Here is a 22626-nt window from a genome sequence, read left to right on the forward strand (position 1 = left end):
CATCGGTCGCTGCTGCACGTGGAGGCCCAGCCCAGCAGGCTGCATGGGCCCATCCTGCTGCTCTTTGGGAGCAGCCGGGGGGGGAGGATTTGCCCCTAAATCCCCAGTCTACATAAAACCGGCTGCCCGGAGGCTCTCTCTGCATGTCACACAGACATTGTACCTGGTGCTGTCTCCTGCCCCATCTACCTGCAAGATAACATGCTCCCTTGCAGCTGTTTTTGGCAGAAATACTCTCTTCAGCTCCTGGCCGTTTCTCATGCAGAAGTAGCTGTGCTCATGAGGTATGTGAAAGGTCTTAATACACTTTTTTTTTTTTTTTTTTTTTTAAGCAGACTGGAATATCTATGGCTTTCTTCCTTCACATAGGAGCAAACTCTTGGCGTTTACTTTCCTATTAAAATAGCATCTCACTGGCCTGTTGTAGGAAGTTGCTGTGGAGCCACCTCCCGCAAAAGCCGCGTAGCACGTGGTTTGCTTATGGCCCGGCGACAGGCTAAAATCCCCATCTCCTGAGCCCCTGAACCAGTGCCTTTACTGTGAACTGGTGCTGCCTGTTGTACACCCAGAGATGTGCTGGAGGTCAGCATGGCAGTGGGATTTTGTTCTAGTCCTGGATTTCACATCTAGGCAGAGCTTCAGCAAGTCACTTTGTTTCTCCGTGCCTCGGTTTCCCTGTTAAACATGAATGTTAATGATGGAAAGGAGGAATCGTTATCTGTGAGGCTTATCTGTGTTTCTGGTTCCTCATCTGTAAAGTGGAAGACGACAATGCTTTGGTTCATTTTAAATTCCTCTAAGGCCTGTTCTATGAGACCTAGGAACCATTCCCTCTCTAATTGCTGGAACAAGTTACTAAGTTTCTTTCAGGAACTCTGGAGAAAACATGCAAAAACAGTTATCTAGGGGCAGTAGCGCTTCTAATACACCTGCAAGTCAGGGTAATGTTAGAGATTTGCTCTTTCCCAGGAGATGTGGTGTTGACTTCTTAACTCCTTCCATGGCTCTCTTTCACGTCATTGTTTTGGATATGTTTCATCCTTGTTGAGTGAAGTATTAACACACAGTAAAATGCTGTGCTAAAGCCACAGTTAATCAGTTCATTCTAATCAATTAGGTTCTCCCTCTGAATTCTTGAACATAGCTGGTTAGAGCATCCTTCAGTGATGGTTCTGCTCCTGTTTTAGGCAGCTGCTGTATCTCCATGCTCTAAATCCTTACAGCCTGCAGGAGATTTGCTCATAGGTTATAATGTAGAATGAATGAGCCTCTCCCCTTGATGAGGAAGTCCAGGAACAAAACAGATGAGAGTTTCCCATAGGATCCAGGCTCAGAAGAGCAGATAGACATGAGCTGTTTTGCAGCAATTGGCTTTGGATGAGGGCTTGCCCTGTAATGCATATCACAATGATACTGAAGACGATGATGTAGGTCTGAGACTTCAGCCAAGTCAATGGTATTGCTCTATAGATTTAAATTCCTAAACACCTAAGTGAGGATAAACGTTATTCTGATGGCAAATTTTATAGTACAGATAATTTCTGTTGCTACACTCTGTCTGCCGTGGCAGTGATGAGATCTTATATGTGTTTCTGCAGTCTGTTGTAATACAGTGATGAAACTCCATTGATACAACTAAGCATCACTTAGCTAGACATGCTTAAAACTTGTAGTGTGTACCCCGAGGACAGAAAAACAAAGGAATAGCTCTGCTGAGTAGTTGGTGATGTCCAGAAAGCCAGACATCACCTTTCTGGTGCATTGAGCCCTTACCTGTTTGTAAACCTGTCTGGACCCTGTGCCACCTGGTGGACACCAAAGATGAAACACCAAGCTGTGCTGGAGTGAAATACTTATTTGCTAAACAGCACAAGTTACTGCCCTGGGTCCCAGATGTTCAAACCACACAGTTCTGATCCTTTGAGAGACAGTGTAAGTGCAGTTAGCTGGCTGAACCTCCTGGCTGGATGGGTACAAATGGGATTGAAGACATGCTGGTATGATCTTCTAAAAGTAACATAGGGTGGAGAAGAAGGTAGAATGCCATCATTGTGAGTGATCTGCAAGTAGGTCCAAAAATTCACCAGAGTATAGCTTGTTTGTCTTTTTTTAATTGATATGAAGTAAAACTTGCAAAAGCATTGCAGTAACTTAGGGGCCCAGGTCTTAGTCTTCTGGGTAAGATACTTCAAAATCTCCCTGGGTGTTTACCTGTATTTTATTTTTTAACTGAATTTCCTTGAGACTTCAGTAGTAAAGTTTCAGCCCCAGGGACACAGTCACTTGTAAATTTTATCTCTAAAGTGGCCATTAAAGTGTGCTTGGTAAAGATGACTTAAATCCTTTTTTTTGTTTGTTTGTTTGTTTGTTTTTTGTTCCCCCCCCTGGTTTTGACAAGATTAGTGTGAACAAGGGAGAGAATGAATCCTGCTCCCAGGCTGGCCCTGGAAATGGGCTGAGCTGCAGGGGTCACTCCTCTCCCTCGCTGCTAAAGTATCCCCTTGCTCTCAGTGGAACCAGGGTACTACTGAACTTGTTTGACTTTGTATATGCATAAAGGGAAGGTTTCTACATACCAACTTATCCTCTAGATTTCCTTTATAGACAGTGGAGAGAAACAGGCTTTGTTAGGGTGTGAGTCATCTGATCTATTTTATCTTGAGAAGAAAAGAAAACATGTCTTAGTGTCTTTTTCTCCACTGGGCATAAACAGAGTCTAAGATGATGAGTCCAGTTGATAGCTACAGTGTAGTCATCCCAGTTTAAGAGGGAGAATACCTGCTGTAAGCCTAGGGCTAGGAGCACCAGCCAGAAACAGCATATCTTTTCTTAGCAGGCTGTTGTGGAGACAGAGACCCTCATAGGCAATAAACATTAGGGGAGCTACCCTAGGGACATTTTACAAAGTCAGTTTTCAAAATCGCTTTCAAGCACCTGCTGTCACCCCTAGCTCTCCTGGGTAAAGGGACTGGTAACATCATAAAGTGGATCATGTAGTGCTCAGCTACAGCTCAGTTGCAGGACTTAGAGGGCTGTTTCGATATGTATTGAAAATATCCCCATGAATTCTGTGAATTCTCTATGCTATTTAGCTAGAACATGACATTGTAATCTCTACCCAGTGTCTCAGCAGATTTCCCTGGAACAGGAAATTAAACCCAGAAGTTGTGGCATTCGTGAAGAACTAAGCTGCAGGGTCTGAAGGTGTAGACTTCATTCATTGTCATTCTGTTATCATTCACAAAACTCTTTTTGCCCAAATCCTTTAAATGAAAGTGATCAGCCTTCACAGGTTTTTTTTCAACACCATCTTAGCATGTCTTCAGAAGTGTGTATTCTTCTGAAAAAAACATGAACATGAGGTGTGATCACAGGAGATAAGTGATCATCTCCAATTAGTTTTTTGCATTTCAGCAATGCACCAACGCTGCCTTAAATCGGTGGCAGTATCTGCTGCATGCTTTCAGCTCAGATGTGAACTAGCGTTGGTGCTGAATGCTTCCTCATGCACAGCTGTATATGTAACCTATATCATGTTGCTTCTATTGAACGTAGCAATTGCAGATGGACATTACTGTGCTTTTCCCAAGGCAATATCCCATTCATAAGTGGGTTTTCATGAAATATCCTGAGGAACTTCTGTCATGAGAAATTGGTGCCCTCTCATTTTCATTGTCCTCTGTGGGCTGGGTCCTCTGGGCAGGCTTCATTCTTCGTTGTGCAATGTGATGTGGTGGTGGTGGTTCAACGAGAAAACACCACAGGAACTGTAAACCTGCCAGGGAACTATGCCAAAAGGAGAACAAGAGCATGAAGCATCGGAACCAGAACTTGTTAATGAGCAATGACCATTGAATGTGGCTTCAGCTTAAAGCAGAGTGGAACTGAAAATTAATACTTCAGTCTGGCTTGGCACACCAAAATATATTAATTTTAACCATGTCCAGAAACATTTTGGTTCATTTTTTCCACTGGGAAATAATGCTATGGGACTTTTTGTCTGGCAAGATAGAAATTTTCCATCAGAAAACACTTGTTTATCTCTGAAGAAGAAGATTCTAACATAAAGATCCTTATAGTCTCTAGAAGGGTGTGAATCAAAATGACACGTGTTGTAAGTAGATTATCAATTATAAAAAGAGACATGAATAAAAAACATTTTTTAAGGAAATGCATGATGGACAATGATTAGCCCATCACATCTGGTTATAGGAGCGGGGAACATTTCTCCAGCTGATTGCCTACATTTCAAATTTTCTTGCATAACAGAGAACAGATAATTTCATCCTATGGCTCTTGTGTCAGTCTGTTGTGCACTGTGAGCATGAAAAGAACTGTGTGGAGTGTTTTGTTCAAACCATTTTTTTTGTTCAGACTATTTTTTTTTACAGAAATATGGATTTTCATCAAGTAGGAGGTTCCATAGCAAATATCAATTTTCATAATAGAATCTTGGAAACTTCTCATTTCTTCTGCCTCTCCCCACAGTTTTTCAGCATGGACAATCAAGACATTTCAGTCAAAAAATATCCTCAAGTAATTTTTAATTTTCAGATGTGCAGTTTTAGGAATGCCTCCAAAGGCTGAGAAGAGAAACTTCTCAAAAAAAGCCCAAGCCTTCTTCTGTTGTCAAAATCATTGCCAGGAACAGAAAATTTATGAAGAGCTCTAAATATAATCATGGGCCCACCAGACTTCTCGCTGCAAGGATGGCATCTTCCCAGCCTCCTTGGGAGCTCTTTTCTGGCTCCCAGACATGCAATTCCACTCTGTGTCCCTTATTATCTCAAGGTAGAGCTGAACACGCCTAGTGCTGCTACCAGAATAGCAGGAAACCGGCAAATGTCATGTTAAGTCTCACCTTTCCTGGTGAGATGCTGTATCTGAACCTCATCTTCAAAACCTCACCTCACCCTTGTACCCACATGAGCAACCACAGAGTGTTCCTCCTTTGCTCTCAAAGACTGTGGGCTTCCCTCCCTTTTGGCTTCTTTACACTCTTCCCCTGAACCCCAGCAAACAAATCACTGTGCTCTACTATCATCTTTATTCCAGCTGAGCTGGGCTTTATACATCCTTTTACTGACTTAAAGAGGAATTGCTTGTATGCTGGCAGCAGGGAGGGAGAGGGAGTAGAAAATCCCTCAGTGGCATTTTTGGAGGGATAGCTGCCTTTGGCTGTCATTCATCCCAGCTACCAAGGAGAAGAATAGACCCTATCTGCAGTTCTTGATACTGTTTTGCCACTTACTGCAAGGGCTTGATAACAAAACACTACATGGTTTAGTCTAAACAAAGCAAAAACCTTCATATTGAAGTAAGATGTGGAACCTGCTGCCACGTTAGAAAAAGAAACTCAGCCAGAACTGGAGAGGGACCATTGGTGATCTGGATTTGGACTGCAAGGATAACATTTATTCTCTATTCTGATCTTGGAGGTATTTGGCATTGGGGTGGACTTTGCTTCCATCTCTGCACATTTGAGCAAAGATTTTGGCAGGCCTCTTCCCTGGGAAGCAGTTGGCTTCAGGGGCTGGAGAGCTCTCTCCAGTCCCCTCTGTCTTGCTTAAGCCATTGTCTAAGAACTGGCAACAGTCGGCTGGCATTAAAATACATTGACATCTGTAGTGTCAGGGCTGTCACTTGGGCCAGGATGTGTCACTGTTTAACCAGTATTTCATTGTTGCATTAAGGGATAATGCTATTCAAACAGCACATGATAAAATGGTGGCAGTACAACAGGCATGTGGTTTCCTGACTATAGAGCAGGCAACTCTCGGAGTGAGGCAGAGCAGAGGGAGGATTTTTCACTGGATTATTCACTGGATTATTCATATCCACAGGAGACCCAAAGGCCTCTTTGCTATTTCCCAGAAGAGAGGATTTTGTAGGCTTGGTGACATGAGAATGAAGGTGCCCAGAAAGGGACTGCTGGGAGAGGAGCTGAAACTAATTCATGTGGGAGCTATGTGTTAAACTCCAGCATAACCAGGAAGCCCTCTTCCTCTTCCTCTTCTCTTATCAAATTCTTCTTCTATCTTCCCCTTACCTGTCCCCACCTTCTTGGCTTCCACAGAGAGAAACTATGTTTTCTGCTCAGCAGAGCAGAATTACGCCATATTCCAGTAATGACCTAAGGCTGAACAGAGAATCCACTCCTTTTGTGATGGGGCTGTACAGATACCTACTGAGAGAAAGTCCCATTCTCAAACAGTTTATTTAAGAGGAGATATTTAAATGTGCGTTTCAGATTCAGTTGTCTTGGGAGCCTGGGCCTGAAGTTTCCTTTATGGTTCTGGAATTCTCCCCACTGGAGTCAAAGCACGAAGTTAAGAGCATCCCATGTAAATAAGTTTGCACTTCTCTGCTAGCATGCTCCATTACCAAGGTTTATGCATGTGTGTGCTCAGGCTGACAAGGAATATGAAATTCATTGCCTGCTTTATGCACTGACTGCCCAGTGAAATGGGAACCATCAAAACGGTTGCATGGAGAATGGTGAAAGAGTCTAAGCATGAGATTTTGATGATAAACATCCAAACGTCATCGTAATTGGCACTTCTTAATAAGGACAGATGAAGGCAGATGTTCTTTGCACTGTCTTTATATGTGTAGGGTCACAGCACCTCAGAACTGCAGGAATCAGCCCAAACAAGAACAAGGCAGGAAAAAGAAACTCAGACAGAGGAGGCAGTTATGCAGGGTCACATACTGGGACTGAGAAAGCTGGGAAATAAACCAGTCTTTGACTCCAATCCTCTCTGATATCAAAGGCTAGATTTTTAAAGGAAACCAACTGCCAAAATGAAAATCATAAACTTTTTGTTTATAACAAACAAAACTTGTGAGCAGGAGTGCAGAGCTGTTCTGCGAACCTTTTTCCTCTGATACCAGTTGAGAGCCTTGCTGTTTTGAAAATTGGCCCTATCTGTATAGGACGTAGCATATAAAAAGCTGGCCCTGAACTCTTCCAAAAAGACAGCTATATGGGAGAAAGGATGTTCAGGTACAAAGCTGGCATGTAATAAGTTCTGTTTGCACCACAGATATATTACATGATCTAAATCAACTTAGTCTCTATTTGACTTAGTTTCCCTTCTTATTATTGTTTGTTCTATCTCGTTTCCCAGAATTGCTATGTTTTGTCATACTGATAGAAAAAACAATACAAATAAAAACAATAAGTTAATAAACAATAAGTCTGATTGTTCTATTCCTTGAGAAATATCATTCTCTTAGACATATGTTTGAGCACATACACAATGCAGTACTGAAGTCTGTAAAAGAATCTGGGTGAATAGAAGGAATTTTTAATGGTTATTTGTGGATTTTAAAATGAAAATAGAATAAAAACCGTTTCCAATCAGTGATATATGATAGTTCACCTAAAACTTTCCTGCACTTCTCTTTTGTATAGACTATAGTAATTCTTTCTTATTTTTCTACACTGCTGGGATGGTAGTGATACAATATAGAGGCCAAACTCTCCTGTTTGCAGCATAAAAGAATTAAGAATTATCTTGCATTTGGATCAAAGCTACTCATTTCTCACAATGTGAGTCAAAAAAGGATACTTTATTCAAACAGCATTTAAACAAAAGAATTATTGTTTTGTATATTATGTGGATCAGGTTCAGTTTCAGTTTAGGTTGTTTCTGTAAGTGTCTTGTTACATATTTAAAGCTACTTAATATTATTTTAGCAACTTTGTGTGATAGATGTCAAAACCTTTTACTAGTACTAAATTAAGCCTTAGTAGCTCTGTGCATGGTCTGTCAAATCACTGTGCATAAAACTACTTTTTCCATTACGTTGTTTCTTGTAATAAGTAACAGCCCCAAATACTTTTTCCTCTTTACACAGTGTAGATCAGTATTGTGCTATAGTCCGAAAGGCCTGGGAAGATGTCTGGGAGGGACATGAGGGGGCATGAGTGGTTATCCACCCCATCCTTCTGCTTTATGGCAGGATGAACTCTGCTTTATGGCAGGATGAACTCTAGCTTAAGTGTTCCCAGTAGATACATGTCTAATCTCATCTTCAGGATCTCCGATGAGGGAGATTCCACTGTCTACGCAATCAACCTATTCCACTGCTTCACTATGCTCACTATTAAAAAGTTTTTCTAGTATCTAGCCTGAATCTTCCTTGCAGCATTTTAAGCCTACTGCTTCTCACCCACTGGATACAGAGTCTGTAATTGCAGTAAGGCATGTGATCCCTTTGACCAATGTGTCACTTAAGGAGGAAGAGAGGCCCTGTTGCTTCTCCGTTTATCTCCCTTCAGGCAGCATCTGTGTTAGGAGAGATGCTGAGGACAGTCCCCAGAATGAGAAGCCTCTATGCAGCCCCCCCTGCATGCTGTTTCCAGCCTCAGGTCTTAGGATAGAGGTAAGATCAGTTTCTGCGGCACAGTCACTCTTAGCTTTTCTATTCACACTTTGAAAATGTCTGCTAATTGCGGTGCCAAGTGAACAGCGATGTTGGAGGAGGAGGGCCTGAAAGAGAACTGCCATTTCCTTCCATATGGACCACTGAACAGACTTTCTCAGCCTTGGTGATTGCAGTGGGTGGCAACCCTTATGGCATCCTCCTAAGCTATTTGCAAATTTTCTTTAAAAACATCGGTAAAGCATTGTGTTCTGAGCTCCGTGAATCTAGAGTTTCCTGCGCAAGCCCACCAGGCTGGGAGCACAGCCACCACTCTTAGCCCTGTCTGAGATTACATTGTCCCAGGCTCTTAATATTCTGTCACAAAAAGCCTGCCTTGCCATACGCTTTCTGTACCTGAGCCCATGTAATTCTTTTCTGCTCCAGTTTACTAATTTCTCTGACCCTTTTTCCATCTTTGCTCCTTTTCTGCAGCTCCTCACAGGGTAAGTCTATATGTTAATTTTTTGAATATGCCATTTGCTTTCCCTTCCTTAACAGCACTCGAAACATTAAAAAAGGCTGTTCTAAAAACCAAGTCTTAGGCCCCTGCACAGTCTCCTCCTTCTGATTCTTTGCTCCATAACATTTGGGAAAATGGATGCTCGACTAAACAAACTACTGTCCTTATTCACTATCTATCTTCCTGTGTCTATTTTTTAATCAGTTTTCAGTCCACATAACACTTTTTCCATCCTCGATTCTCTTCCTATCAGTTGAAGTACAAACACATGAAACATCCTGCTTTCCCCTTTTCCACTGATTGTATGATATGGTTTATCTTTTTTTAATCATTGTGATTTTTTTCCATATCATTAGTTTTATTATGCTTTGTTTAGGCATTTGAATATCTACTAGTTAAATCTTATATTAAGGTGGCTGTAGCAAGTAAGTATATTTTGTGATTCCCTTATTTATTGCCCCCAAGATATTGAGTTCTTTTTTGAAGTTATACCTTGCATGAGCACAAAAAAAAAAAAAAAATCACTTTATCTTTCTTATCACAGCATCAGTGAAATATAAGCACCTTCCTAGAAGTGGGCCTGAGATGCAGTGGTTAACCTTTACACAGAATGCTTGTATACATGTCAGAAAGCAGGTTGGTGTAAATTATAATCTAATTGAACAGTTGTGGTGGTATGAATACTACACTTACCTCTGGCCTCAGATTTCATCATGGACTGATTTTGTAATCTTTGTTTTAAACTAGAAGTTAAGCCACTTTGCTTATTATTCTTTCCCCTTAGAGGAGAAAGCAACAATGCAGCTTTCCAGTCCTGAATTTAGAGCCCATCCTTGCCAAGATTTCCTACATATGTACTTCCTCGCTGTGCTTCTTATTTGCAAATAAAACCATTACTTTCAGTGAGTGTCCTTATGGTAGAATATGTTATGTTAAAACTTCGAGTGAGTATGGCATTGCCATGTAGCAGTGAGGCAAATTCAGGAAGGTTTAGGTTAAGCGTGTGTATTGCTGGAAAGTATAGCTTTGGAGAACAAAAAAAGGCGAAGAGCCTGAAAGGCAGAGAGAGAGATGTCCACATACTTCTCCATGCCTAGACAGTATTTCCTACTGACTTTAGGTCCAGGGTTCTTGGACCGTTTGTCATTTCTGCCTGTTTCCCAAAATTCACTGATATGTGGCCAAAGTCAAATTCTTGTTTCTCCAAGATGATGCTGTAGATCTGGCGTGGGAAGGGAGCTGGTTCTCCCTTGCCTGTTACACCACATCCCCATTTACACCATGCCAAAGGATGTGGCAACCACTACAACTCTGACAAGACTGTGCTTTACACCCACAGTATACTCACTTGCCCAGGGAGTAAATGAATTGATTTGGATGGAAATTTTCCTACAGAAGAGTTTTCCATCTGAAAATGATGATTAGACTGAATTGAAATGTTCCGTGGAAAGGTTTTGATTTTGTCGAAGCTTTCAGTGGAAACAAAGCAAGCACTGGCCAGGGTGTCTGACTGGTGAGTCTGCCTCAATTCCTGCCAGCTCATCCATCTGCCTACATGTCCCTGGACTTTCTGGCTCTGTGGCTACAAGATTTCCCAGCTGATGGAGTCTCAAAGGCCAATATACCAGTGAGGTACCCAACTTTCAAGGACTCTGACCTCTCATGGCACTGCGGGGGCAGCTCTGGGACTGCACACTGTCTGTCTGCCAGAGTTGGACATTTTATTTTGAAAACCTCTTCTGATTCCATCCTTATGATTTTTTCACATTTTTCATCCCACTGAAAATGCCCATGTTTTCTTTTGCCTTTCAATTCAGAATTATTATTATTATTATTATTGTCAGTAGCACATGTTTTTTTTACTAGAAGATGGTGTCCATTCAGCTTTATTGGTCATATGACTTCCAGCTCCAGAATCAAGCTCTGAAAAAAGAGGGGATGCTTTGTTCCCCATTTCACCCTGCCTGCTGACAGCTGCCTCCTACAATATGTCCCCTAATGCTTTGCCTAGTTGCAATTATTCTGAGTGAGCATCAGTGCATTTCTTTCCCAAACAGATCTCACCATTCTTAAGTAATCCCTCAATTCAGCCTTAATCTGTTTTCTCAGTCACTGGCTGTTACATATCACATGCAGGTAATTTTTCATGTGTCTGCAAGGTCTTGTCGCAGCTACTCCCATTCTTCCTTGCCACATATCGCCACATATAACATTAACATTTTTGTGGGCAGTTATGAGCCTTTTGCCACCTGTTAAGTTACATAGACACAAAATTGGTTTGAAAGCTGTCATGCTTTCAACAGAAGACAGACGCTATGAGAACAGTAGTACTCTATAGCATCTCTCGTCAGAAGTATATTAGAAACACATTTTATTTTCCTTACTGTTTAGGTGGCTATTATTATGCTCAAGGAATCAAAGAGAACTGACTTCTGCGGAGATACAGGAGTGAATGGCAGACTTGAGAAGAAAACTCAAAGACTCCAGCTCTGTTATATCTCTGACTGACGTAAAAATAGAAATTAACATTAAATGTTAACATTGAGCTGTGGTGCAATGTAGATTCATCAGCCCTTAACAGTGGGGATCAACCTTCAAGATGCTACAGCTACCTGTCTACATCTATGACTACCCCATGCTTTTAAATCAGGGTCTTAACCAGCATGTGCGTGGTGCCAAATGTGTGGTGTTCAGCACTTCGAAGCATCAGAATCCCAACATGTATATGAGCTGGGATGCAGAAGGCAGGGTCTGCTAGCAAACAGCAAAATGACAAATGAGAATACTTTATGTAGCAATCTGGGCAAATAAATTAAAGCTTCATTTAAATCCCATATGTGAGAATGAGCCGAAGAGAAATCAAGAAGTTGTAAAGTGAAACGGACTGTTTTCTTTACCTTTCACCCCAGGAAAGGTTTTTCAGCCTGTTAGTATTAGGCTGAAATGAACAAGCATGCATATTTTTAATTATTATTTTTAAATAACTCACCTGCTGTCCAAAGTGAGGTGAAAAGAGCAGCACAGCCAATGAGAAGGGATTGCTGAGAAGAGAGTGTAGCTTCTGTGGTTTGCGTTTCAGAAATATTTCATGTTTCCTTGTGATTTGCAAAATGATACTTTTTTTAATAACGTGGGTGATAAGAATAGCATGTGGCTCTATCTAAAATGCAAATCCAATCTTTTAAATAGTTTCCCCTTAAGGAAATAAACATTATTCTGTCCTGGCCAACTGTCGTAGGTATTGCTATATAGAATATATGGTTGGTCTGTTACCTTTGCTATATATGTGTATTGCTGTAGTAATTAGAAATGCATTGTGCTAGAAAGAGAGCAGGAACTGGGAGACAGACCATGGCCAGAAAAGCTTAGAGTTTAAATAGACATGACAGACAACAGTGAGTAAGAACCCAAAAGTGGAAGTGACTTGCCCAAGGATACTCAGCAGATCAGTGGCCAAGTTGAACCTGAATTCAGGTCTTCTACCTACCTCCTGGGCCACTGGCTCAGCTCATATTTTCCCTTCAGGGTGATCATGGCTGCTGACCTCTATGCTTTGGTCACTTCTGTCCCTCCTGCCTAACCAGCTCTGTGCTTCTGCTGCTGTTGTGAGTGGAAGTTATGACATGCACAAGGATGTTGATTCTCATCCTTGTGGGAAGAAATATTCCCATCTCACCACAGTGCTGAGAAGTCTTCCCAACACAGGAGCCCTCTTTTGCTCCCCTCTGCCGTGTGCCATCTACCAGCTTCTTCCTGCAGGTCGCAGGTCCTGAGCAGACCAGAGCAGAGAAGAGCAGCCATGCCTGGCTCTGGTCTCACGTTGAGAGGTGACAACCAGCAGCCCCTCTGCTGAGCCAAAGCCACACTGCTCCTCTCCACTTCTGCAGGATTGTAAGCACTGGACTTAGCTCAGAGAGGTGCTGGTAGCTGCTTTACAGATGGGAACCCTTGTGCACCTGGACTCCAATCTAAGCTAGGAAGCTGCACCCAGCACTTGAGAGAGAGGTTATGAGTAACTTTGTCACTTGCCACTTTGTCCATTCTGCACGTCAGAGGTACTGCAGCTGCTGCAGCAAGCTAGCTAGCTCTCCCCTGTCCAAAATGGATCTAGCACCCAAGCTTACAGCTTTAACAGTGAGGGCAACAACCACAAGCCAAGTACTACATTGCTGTAGCCTTGGCTTTCCCTCCTGAGCCACACCAAGCTCACCATTATTTCTGAATCTGCAAATGATATATTTCTTTTTTGATGCAAGACATGGTTGGGTTCCCAGCAACAAAAATCCACAGCCTTCAGACAGAGTATGTGAGACCACCTGCTGCCTTCTGTCTGGGACAGTTTGAATTAAAATAGCTCTGCAGACAAGCGCATGCGTGTACAAGCTCTAGGAAGAGCACAGCCCTGCTCTGAATGATGGGAGTATTTGGGACAAAACAACAACTTTGATTAGTTTATTAGAAGAAAGCTGTGAGTAATAGCAGTAGTTCAGCTGCTGGGCCCGCAATGGGTGGTTTCGTTCTGGAGAAGCAGCTGCTGCGCAGCCCTGCACGAGATGCAGTCCCTTGCGTGGCGAGGTGCTCAAGCACTCTGCCGGAGGGCAAGACCTTGCAGGGAATGTGCTTAGGCTTTGATGTGAAACAGAAATCAAATATAGAGAACGCTGCAGCCCGTTCAGGCCAGAACGCAAGGTTGCTTCAGTCACAGCAGGGCTCGCAGCAGCTCTGCCAGTGGGAGGAAACTGCTTGAGTTTATCAGCCAGTGCCATCTCCTTTCCCAGAGACTGTTGATGTGACTGGCCTTTGCACAGCAGGCATGGGCTTCAGCCGCTCTCTGAGCTGAGCTGGATTGAAGGCTTGGCCCACATGGTGCTCCCACAAGTTGGGGAAGGGGAGAGCTAAAAGGAGGGGGGAGCATGTGATGAAGATGGAGGCAGACAGAGAAAGATGAGAGCAGTGTATCCACTTTGGTAACATCCTCCACTTTGGCACTGCGATATGGACCTACAAAGAGTGTCCATATGAGCCTGTATTTTACCCTCTTTCAAAATTTCTGACAATATCCAATTAAGAAAAAAAGACTGAAATGAATCAAATGCCATTTTAGTTTTTAGTGTTTCTTTCTGGAGCTGTATGTTCTCTTGTTGCCCAGACAATGTAGCTGACAGCCCACTACCCCAGCCATGCTACTGAAGAAGAAAAAGTCCTTTTTCAACAACAGCAACAACAAATTATTTGGTTACTTAATAGACTAATTTAATAGTAAAATTTATTTACCAGATAAGTTGCTTGCTTAACCTTTCAGCAGCTTATTACTTGGGACTGAAATTTCTCTGCTTGGTGAGAGGCTATTTCGCCCCGTCGCAGAGCACTAGTCTACAAGTGGAAGCACTAGGTGGAGATCACAGATGAGGAAATAGGGAGGATGGGACTTCAGTGGACCTCAGATCAACAGTCACATTTCTTGGTACCATCAAGTCCTCAAGGCTTTGGGACAGGCTCCTGAAACTACCTTCTTACCAGAGCAGAAGCCTTGAAGAAGCTGTGTGAGCTGCAGTGGAAACATCAGCCACGTGTAGCCTTGTTTGCCTGTGAAAGTTGAATAGAGCTACACCTTACATTGACCAAAGCTGATTGTTTAAGGCCACAAAAAACTGCATAGAGAATTAGTTGTCGAAACCACCTGTCACTGCATGCTCTGTTTGCTGGCAGCTAGGGACAAAAATAGCCTCTCTTCATGACATGGTGTGTGTATGAGAGCAGATGACTCTCTCTGCGCTTACTTTCTCGCCGCACAGCCTGAATCTGTGCGTGCTTCAGCTGGTCAGGCAGGCAGAGCCTCAGCGCCTATCTTCAGCACCCCTGCTGTGTGTTTGGGCCAGCCACTTCTTGGTCTTCCTCAGTTACATCTTTTAGGGAATTTTAATTACCCTTATAATGTGCTTTTTCAGTCAGTGGCTGTTAATTGCTGTACAAATAAAATGCTTTGACAGATTTCAATATAGCTTTCATGCAGGCTGTAAGTAGTCCTGGGCTCCAAATCCTAGCTGAGCTCTTTGCCCCCCCTCACCTAGCTCACCTAGCCTGTTCCTTACTCAGCCCAATAAGCTGAATGGGCTCTTGCTGTTGTTTGAGTTTGCCAGGTAATGAATGGCCAGGACAAGACATAAGTTACCTTCAAATGCTGACATGAAGGAAGGGACTCAGGGGCTAATGTGAAAGCAGAACTGATGTCCAAATTCTGTGCCTATTATGTTTCACACCATATGCATGCTCCTATCCTCAGATGGGATCTCATGCAGTTAGAAGAGATGAGCAGTGCTAAATTTCCTACCACTTGCCAATGGTCTTTCAGCCAATACCAGCACCTGCCTTGCTCTCCAAGATTCCTGTTACTGATCAAAAAACTACTTGTGAAGATACACACACACTTTGCTCTGCCAGCACCCAGTTTCTATCTGAGGGGCAAAACCAAGGTGATATTTAAAAAATTAGAGAAAAAAAGACAGAAAAGCCCTTTTGGCTCACTTCAAGTCTCACCTGCCCTAGCAGATTTCTTGGTGGCAAAATAAGTAATTTCTTCCTGCTGTGAGAAGACAGATTCTTTTCCTTAGGACTTGGATGCTCATTGTTAGTACTAAAATAGACAGGCAGCCTGATCAGTTGCATTCCTCTTGCCAGTGAAAAGCATCTAGATTTGCATCTTTCTGTGCCTTCTTGCATGCCCTTTTTTTCTTCATGAGCAACTGGTAAAAGCCACTACAATGAGACATTGCTGAGTGAGTATATCGATGTATGTAATGGCATTCTTTGTGCTGGAGGCTGGGGCATCATTTGGCTTGTTCAGCTTCTCTGAACCATTAAAATCCTTTGAACCTTCGGAAAAGGCATCATCTAGAGATCAAAGTGTGACAACAGACAAAGGTGGACAGGGCTTTGCCTCCAGGCCTCTGTTTAAACACTGATGAGTCATATCCTTTCCCTTGTCTCACTTCCCTCTGCTGTAATTAGAAACAAACCCATCTTGCCCTCATGTCAGGGAAGGAAAGAAAGGGACAGTGTGGGGAGCACTATTTCACCTGATTTTTATGAAGAAATCGGACTTTGATATGGATTTTGTTAAGGCAGAACCAAAGTCATTCTGTAACTTCACAGTTGCCAGACATTTCCTAACAAAAAGGGTTATGAAGAGAGGGTCTGTACAAAATAAGCCTGTACCCTGCCCTTGCCGTGTCTCCAAGTTGTCAACAGCTGGAACCATCCAGCAGGATCTTGAAAATGCAAAAATGCCGTTTCCCTTGACCCTAACTGCTGCTTCTGAGCGACTCAGGCACTGGAGCAGGTCTGAGTGCTGTAATAGCTAATCTCTTTCGTGGTCCCATCCTCAGCAAGGGCTGCACAGGGACAGCTACCCATGGAGCTTTCCAGTGTTCTTCCCTCTCCTCACCTGCCCAGTGCTCCTAGTTCTGCTTTTTGTGCTGCTTAGAAATACGTAAGGCTGCTTTGTGAGGGCTGTGGAAGACCTAGAAAGCAGCCCAAAGAGAATAGTTTAACTGCTGGGCAGGCTGGTGGGTCAGAGAACAGCCCAGCTGCAAAGCAGGGGCTCCTATGGCAGCGTTGAGCTTTGCCCTGGGGAAATTCATCCCTCATTGTGTGGGACACAGTGCACCACCGGGGCACGAGCAGCACTTCTTGGAAGGGGAAAATATCCAGTGCTGGTGTTGAAAATATGCTTTTGTGTTTGTTCAGTATATTACTTGCAGATATGATACAAAGGTCAATGAGCACAGAGCTGGGTTAGTCACGTAGTTAACGTGCTGCTGAACGAAGTGAGAATGCCTAGATAGCTGGAAGAGATAGAAAGGTGAGTATGTGCTTGTGATATGACAGCGCAATTGCATGTACTGGTGATAAGGTAGACTTATTGGTGATAAGATAGGTTGGAATGTGATAGATCTGCATTGGTGATATGATAGATTGTTACATAGTGTTGATCAGACATGATCACTGATACTTTATCATATCTCACAGTATCGCTGTAGCTACTTAGTTAAAAGATGTAGTTCATCCTTGCCCTTGCACTGGATGGAGAATGCAAGAATTGTAAGCGCTTTAAAGATTCAGGTAGAAAAAGGGAAAAGAGGGGAGGGAAGAAGAGAGGGAGAGGGGCATCAAAAAAGAAAGAGAGAATGTGAGGGAGTTTATGGGAGGGCAGAATCAGCCACATAACACTGAACTCTGAGTCCGTGCTGACTGCAGCTTGTGCCTTTCTCTTATCAGTGACACAGCTCTTGTTCAAACAGCCAGTGGCTCTGTCATCAGTCGGCGAAAAGACTGAGAGGTACAGAAGAGTGTTTCTGGACCTGCTGGCAGGGGGTGAGGAGGGAAGACAGAGACAGATACACCCATGTCATAGATGGGAAGAAGAGAGGCCGTCCCAGACTGTGGGACCTGGAGATGCATCTTACTGGGTAGGCTGAGCCCCTTCTGACCCATAGCGAGTGCAGGTTGGGGATGCCCAGGAGGGAGGCAGTGCCTGAAGTCAAAGGAGATTCCCTTTGAGAGTGACTGTCAGGCCCTTTACGTACCAAAGGCATCCCGGCAAAAACACGAGTCGCAAAGTCCTCTGACTTCAGGTCTTGCTTGTCTCACTCATTTTGTGATGCTGCAAGTCCTGACATTTTGTGATGCTCTTGGAGTAGCCAGAAAAACATCCACACTCCAGATGGCTCTCCAGAGGAGCAGCCTCTGCTCTCCACTCGTCTGGTGAGATCTTGAGGGATTTACATCCTATCTGTCGCCTCACTGACTGTGTGCACACATGCTCGCTCGTTATTGTTTCCAGCAACTAAATCAGAAGCTCCTCCATGGACACAAGTTCTCTGATGTATTCCCTGTGTCCTCTCCCACATTTGAAAAAATACCACCAACCAGTTAGCTGAAAATTTAATATCATTTCACGCCAGAAGATGGGTTTGTTTAGAAAAAAAGTGAAAACAAAATGTTTTGGCTGTGCTTTTCAAACAAAAAGTGCATAGAACCACCTCTTTTCCAGCAAAATAAGCTGTTTTTCTCCGTGAGGAAAACATGACATGGAGATAATTTTTTCCTCTTTCTGCTGTTAACTCACTGCACAAACATGAACAAGCGACTTTCTCCTTTGATGCGTCTGTTTTCCCATCTATCGGTAGGGGCAATATGTCCATAGTTCTCAAGCATGCTGGATCGGCTAATGGGCTTGCGAGAGAAAATGCTTTGGTGTGTAAATACTTGCTGTCACCGGAGGCCGCAGTCTAAGCAAGGAGAGAGGAACGCTTACTTACGTTTTCCATTGGGCCTAGATTCTCTGACTGCTTAAACAGGGCACTTGTTTGTGTACCCGAGAGGGTAATTCAGGCCTCATGCCTGAATGTCTCCCAGGAACTGTTACGTTCAGATCAAACCCACCTCCCATTAAGGTTTTAGATAAGGGCTGTGGCCTTGCTTGGTCTGTAGCTGTTTATTTTACCTCCAGGACAAGGTACACTGTGTGAGCTACTGTGTGGCTTTCAGATGCCGGAAGATGGTGAGAGATAAGTTTCCCTTTTCACTGTATCTAGGGGCTCTGATCTTTTGCTTCCTCTACTTCCCCAGCCTTCACACCCACTCTCTGCAACAGTGCAGACCACAGTTGTCCTCCCACCCCACGGGTAGTCCACTGCACCCGGGGCAGGGGAGGGCTTGCAGTTTCTGAGTCTCTTCTGGGAGAAGGTGGAGGGAGGTTTTTGGAGGGCAGCTTTGCTCTTACTGACCAGAAATTACTTTGACTGCAGTTGTGTCCCAAGAGAGGGGCTTGTTCTGCAGTGTTACGAGCAACTCAGGAAGGACAATTCCCACCATAAACCCTCTACTCTCTCTATATTGTTCATCCAAGGTGCTCAAAAACATTTGCGCATGCTGATGGGACAAAGTCTGCAGAGCACACACTGAGTTCCAATGGGGAATCAGTATTGTGGTCCTCCTCCGGTGATGGGGTAACTGGGGCACAGATCAAATGGCCCTGCTAAATAGTGACAGCGCTAGTAAAACATCCCTAGGTGCCATAATATGACTCTTGGACACTGGTGGCACTTGCTCTGCCTCTCTGCCTGTGTCCCCACACTACCATGCTGTCCACTCCCAAAGGGGGATGCCGCCACAGTACCAGCGAGGTTACTAGTAGAGTTTGGTGTATAGCTACAGTGTCTGAAAAAGGGGCTGTGGTTACACAGCATTTCTCACCCTGCTAGACTAGTCACCCCAGTTAGGGTGAGGGGGCAGGAAGTGTCAATTTTGCTACGTACAGTGCTAGAATGAAATGAAAAGGGAGGCACTTTTTTTTTTTCCTGTTTTCGTTGCTTCCATGCAAGGCTTCAAGGATTAACTGCTCCATTACACCCTGAAGCATCCTCAAAGGGTCTCATTTTTGCAACATGCTGATGGCCATCCTTTCAGAAATCAAAGTTCTTTGAAGGGAACTTAAGGTGGGTAGCCCAAAACATTAGCTGCTCTTGTAGTAAAAGCCTCCATAGGTAGGTTTCCACAGTGGACTCAGCTGAGCTGCTTTACCCCCATCCTAGGCAGCAGTGTTTGCCATTAGCTGCAGGAGAGCTCCAGTTCCAGAGGGAGGTCAGTCCAAGGGTGACTTGGTGACTCCGGAGGGGTGTGGAAACCATCAAGGAGGGAAACCCTAGCTTAAGAGGGGGGGAACTACAATAATTTCTATTCAGTTTAAAGCAGTTGCAAACATCTGTGGTCATTCAATAGTCTAAGCCACATGTATGATAAAAAAAGAATAGAATAGTTTATTTATAGGGTGGTTGATTTTCAGGCTTTGAAAGCAAAATGCTCATTTGAATAGTACAGAGGGGCCAGTGGGGATCCAGGACATGAGCAATGAATGGTTCCTGGCCCAAAGGTTTCGTTGTTTCAGAAGCCATAACCAGCCTGGAGGGCAGTGGCAGTGCAGGGGTGATGTACACTGTGCCCTGTGCTGCACAGGCACACATGTAGTGCCCGGGGTGCAAGTGCTGCAGCTGGCAGAATGGGAGAAGGACAAAGCGGTGGCATGCTGAAGCTCTTCCCCAGCATTCCTCCCCATCTCTGCTGGCAGCGAGCAACATGCCAGCTCCTTTCTGCCCTAGAGTGGAGGGGAAGGGGATGTGGTGGCTCCTTCTCCTGTGTCCCACCATGTGCAAACCTCACCCGAAACGTGTAGTTGGTAGTTTCCTGGGAAATAATTGTTTTTTAAGGGATCTGGAGAAATCCAGATTTGCTGGAGCTGACACAGTTCATCCTTGGCAAGCCTGGTAGGCATTAAGCACTGAGGTCCTGGGATGAGGTTTTGGAGGTGGGTAAGAAGGAACTACAATGCTGTTCTGCAGTGTCCCATGCGTGGGTCAGGCTAGGGATGTAAATCAGTGCTGACTCTTTGTATGTGGAGACATGAGTTATGGCTGAGTTCCCGTGTCCGTTGTGGCAGACTCAAGTTCTTATTTCTGGGACTACTTGAGCAACAAAACTGGCATAAGAGATTAAAGCAGAAATTTGCAAAGAGTCTTTCCAGGTCCCATTCAAGAAGTCCAGCGGAGTACATGTTGAGGGGCAGTGAAGAAAGCTCAGTTAAGAGCTGCTTTTGACTTGTCCTCTGTCTCTGACCCATTTTCTGTCTTGGCAGAAATACTGTAGTAGTAGGAGCGGATTGTGTTTTCCACAGAAAGAAACCCTGGACGTTCTTCCCATCTGCAAGGAAAAAAAGGAACAAATAGAGGCAGCAGAAAGGACAAAAGTGGGCTGGGACCTGAGGGAGAAGATACCAAGCACAGATGAGCCTAGGAGAAAACAGCTGCTGAGTTGTATCAGGGCTCAAATGAGGAGCTGAGACTTTTTCTGGGATGGAGAGGGGCAAAGGTAGAGAGGCTCTGACATCTCCCAGGGTTGCTGCAGGCAAAAGGAGGGGAATGATATTAAAGAAATAAGTGTGTCATTCATCAGGACTGGTGAATGAGACCAGGGCAGGAAATACCATTAGCTATATATTGCAACCCAATGGACCTGCCGCTCAGCAGGAAGATGAGCTGGGGAAAGCCCTACCTGTAGATCCAGCACTGCTGCATGAGGGCGTACATCTCTGCTGGGCAGTCCATGGGGCAGTCCATGCGCTTGCCTTGCTCTATGAAACTGATGACCTCAGGACCTTTCATTTTCTAGGGGAGGATCAAGGGGGAAAACGTTTTAGTGGACATTGGAGTGGCAAGAGGGTCAGAGGAGGCAGATTATACTGGCCTTCTAAGAGATATTGAGCTGGGCATAGGGTAGTGCTTTGCGGTTGTGCGCAGCACACCCTGTACAGGCATACTGTGTTTTTAACCCAGACACCAAGCAGTGGTGTCTCACATTGTGGCCAGCTCAGCCCACCACCCCCTCCCAAGCCTGAGCAGAGCAGTGGCTGAGTGACAGACTTTTCAGCTCAGCAAGTAGAAGGATCGAATAAAAGATCTGCTTTGATTCATACCCATATGAATTTTGCTTTTTGTTTGTTTTTTTTCTGTTTCTTCTCCCTGAAATGAACACAAAGCCACAGCATCCAAGCAGTCTAATTAGCTCCTTTCATAAAACAGAAGTGAGCTGGTTTCCTTTCACCTCTGTCCAACAGTGGTCAGAGGACCCACTCAAGGAGCAAGAAATAGCAGTTTCAATGCCTGTCAGCCCATTTGAGAGTGGGAGTCTGCAGTATGGCATCCATCTGTGGTGGATTGCTCTAACTCCTGAGCCATGGGCCAAAGTGAAACTGGTTTTCCTCACTCTGCTCCGCTGCTCTTCTTCTCCACACAAACTGTGACAGATCTACTGAGGCAGTGAGCATGAGGATGACTCCAAGGCCGCTGACCACTAAATGTCAATATGGCATTTCCCAAATATCTGTTAGGCTGGTGGCTGTGCTGAGCAGGGGCAGCTGAATTCCTTCAGATGCAGGAAGACTGGGTAAATGTCACAAGCAACCAGTTGCTGGGCAGAGGCAGAGACTTTGGTTCTCCTTGCTGCTCTTATGGATCTACAAGCGTGTTTTTTCCTCAGACTATGCCAGAAATTCAGCCTGAGTTCACTATCAGTAAGATGAAAAACTCAGTAAGCTACTCCCCATCCCAGTCTGTATTGCTAGTTGCTGACCACCTTGTTTTCGCTCTGAATAAATATACTTCCTAGGGTTCATGGCCCAGATACTGTTTGTATTGCTCCATCTGCCAGTGACCCCACTAGACTGACACATGTCAAGGCACTATGGGGCCATGGGCTGTGTTTTCGCCGCACATAAGAGACAGGCACCAAGTTGGGCAGGGTGATTAACTTGCAGAAGGCTGTTGCACAGCTTAGATCTCACATCCAGTTGTGCCTTACCTTATACGGTTTCTGCCCATAACTGAAGGCCTCCCACATGGTCACACCGTAACTCCATACGTCACTCTTGCTGGAGAACTTGTGATAGAGGATGCACTCCGGGGCATACCATTTCAAGGGCCACTTTCCCGCTGTCCTGGCCTGTTTGCAAAGCAAGGAAGAATGTTTTTATCCTGAGACAGATGGTGACACAACAGTGTGCTCTGTTAAGATCTGCTTTGCTAAATGCTTGAATCAAATGCGATCACTTGGTACCGAGTGAGAATAACAGGCGAAAATCAATACAAAGGACTAATAACCAGAGCCTTATAATGAAATAA

At 44.2% G+C, this 22626-nt stretch overlaps 1 protein-coding gene across 2 annotated transcripts in view; it reads right to left on the minus strand.

Annotated features, from left to right (window-relative positions):
* Positions 1 to 19688: 19688 nt before the first annotated feature.
* LOC112989597 (tyrosine-protein kinase ZAP-70) overlaps positions 19689 to 22626 on the minus strand; it is a 32074-nt gene continuing 29136 nt past the window's right edge. For both annotated transcript variants that reach the window (XM_026110861.2, XM_026110862.2), the window contains exons 11-13: positions 22307 to 22447; positions 21002 to 21114; positions 19689 to 20650 (exon numbers count right to left, since the gene is read on the minus strand). In XM_026110861.2, coding sequence (XP_025966646.2) covers positions 20527 to 20650; positions 21002 to 21114; positions 22307 to 22447 — 378 coding nt within the window. In that variant the 3' untranslated portion in view covers positions 19689 to 20526. The remainder of the gene's footprint in view (positions 20651 to 21001; positions 21115 to 22306; positions 22448 to 22626) is intronic.

Source organism: Dromaius novaehollandiae, chromosome 25 (genome assembly GCF_036370855.1).
Source record: "Dromaius novaehollandiae isolate bDroNov1 chromosome 25, bDroNov1.hap1, whole genome shotgun sequence".
Lineage (NCBI taxonomy): Eukaryota > Metazoa > Chordata > Aves > Casuariiformes > Dromaiidae > Dromaius > Dromaius novaehollandiae.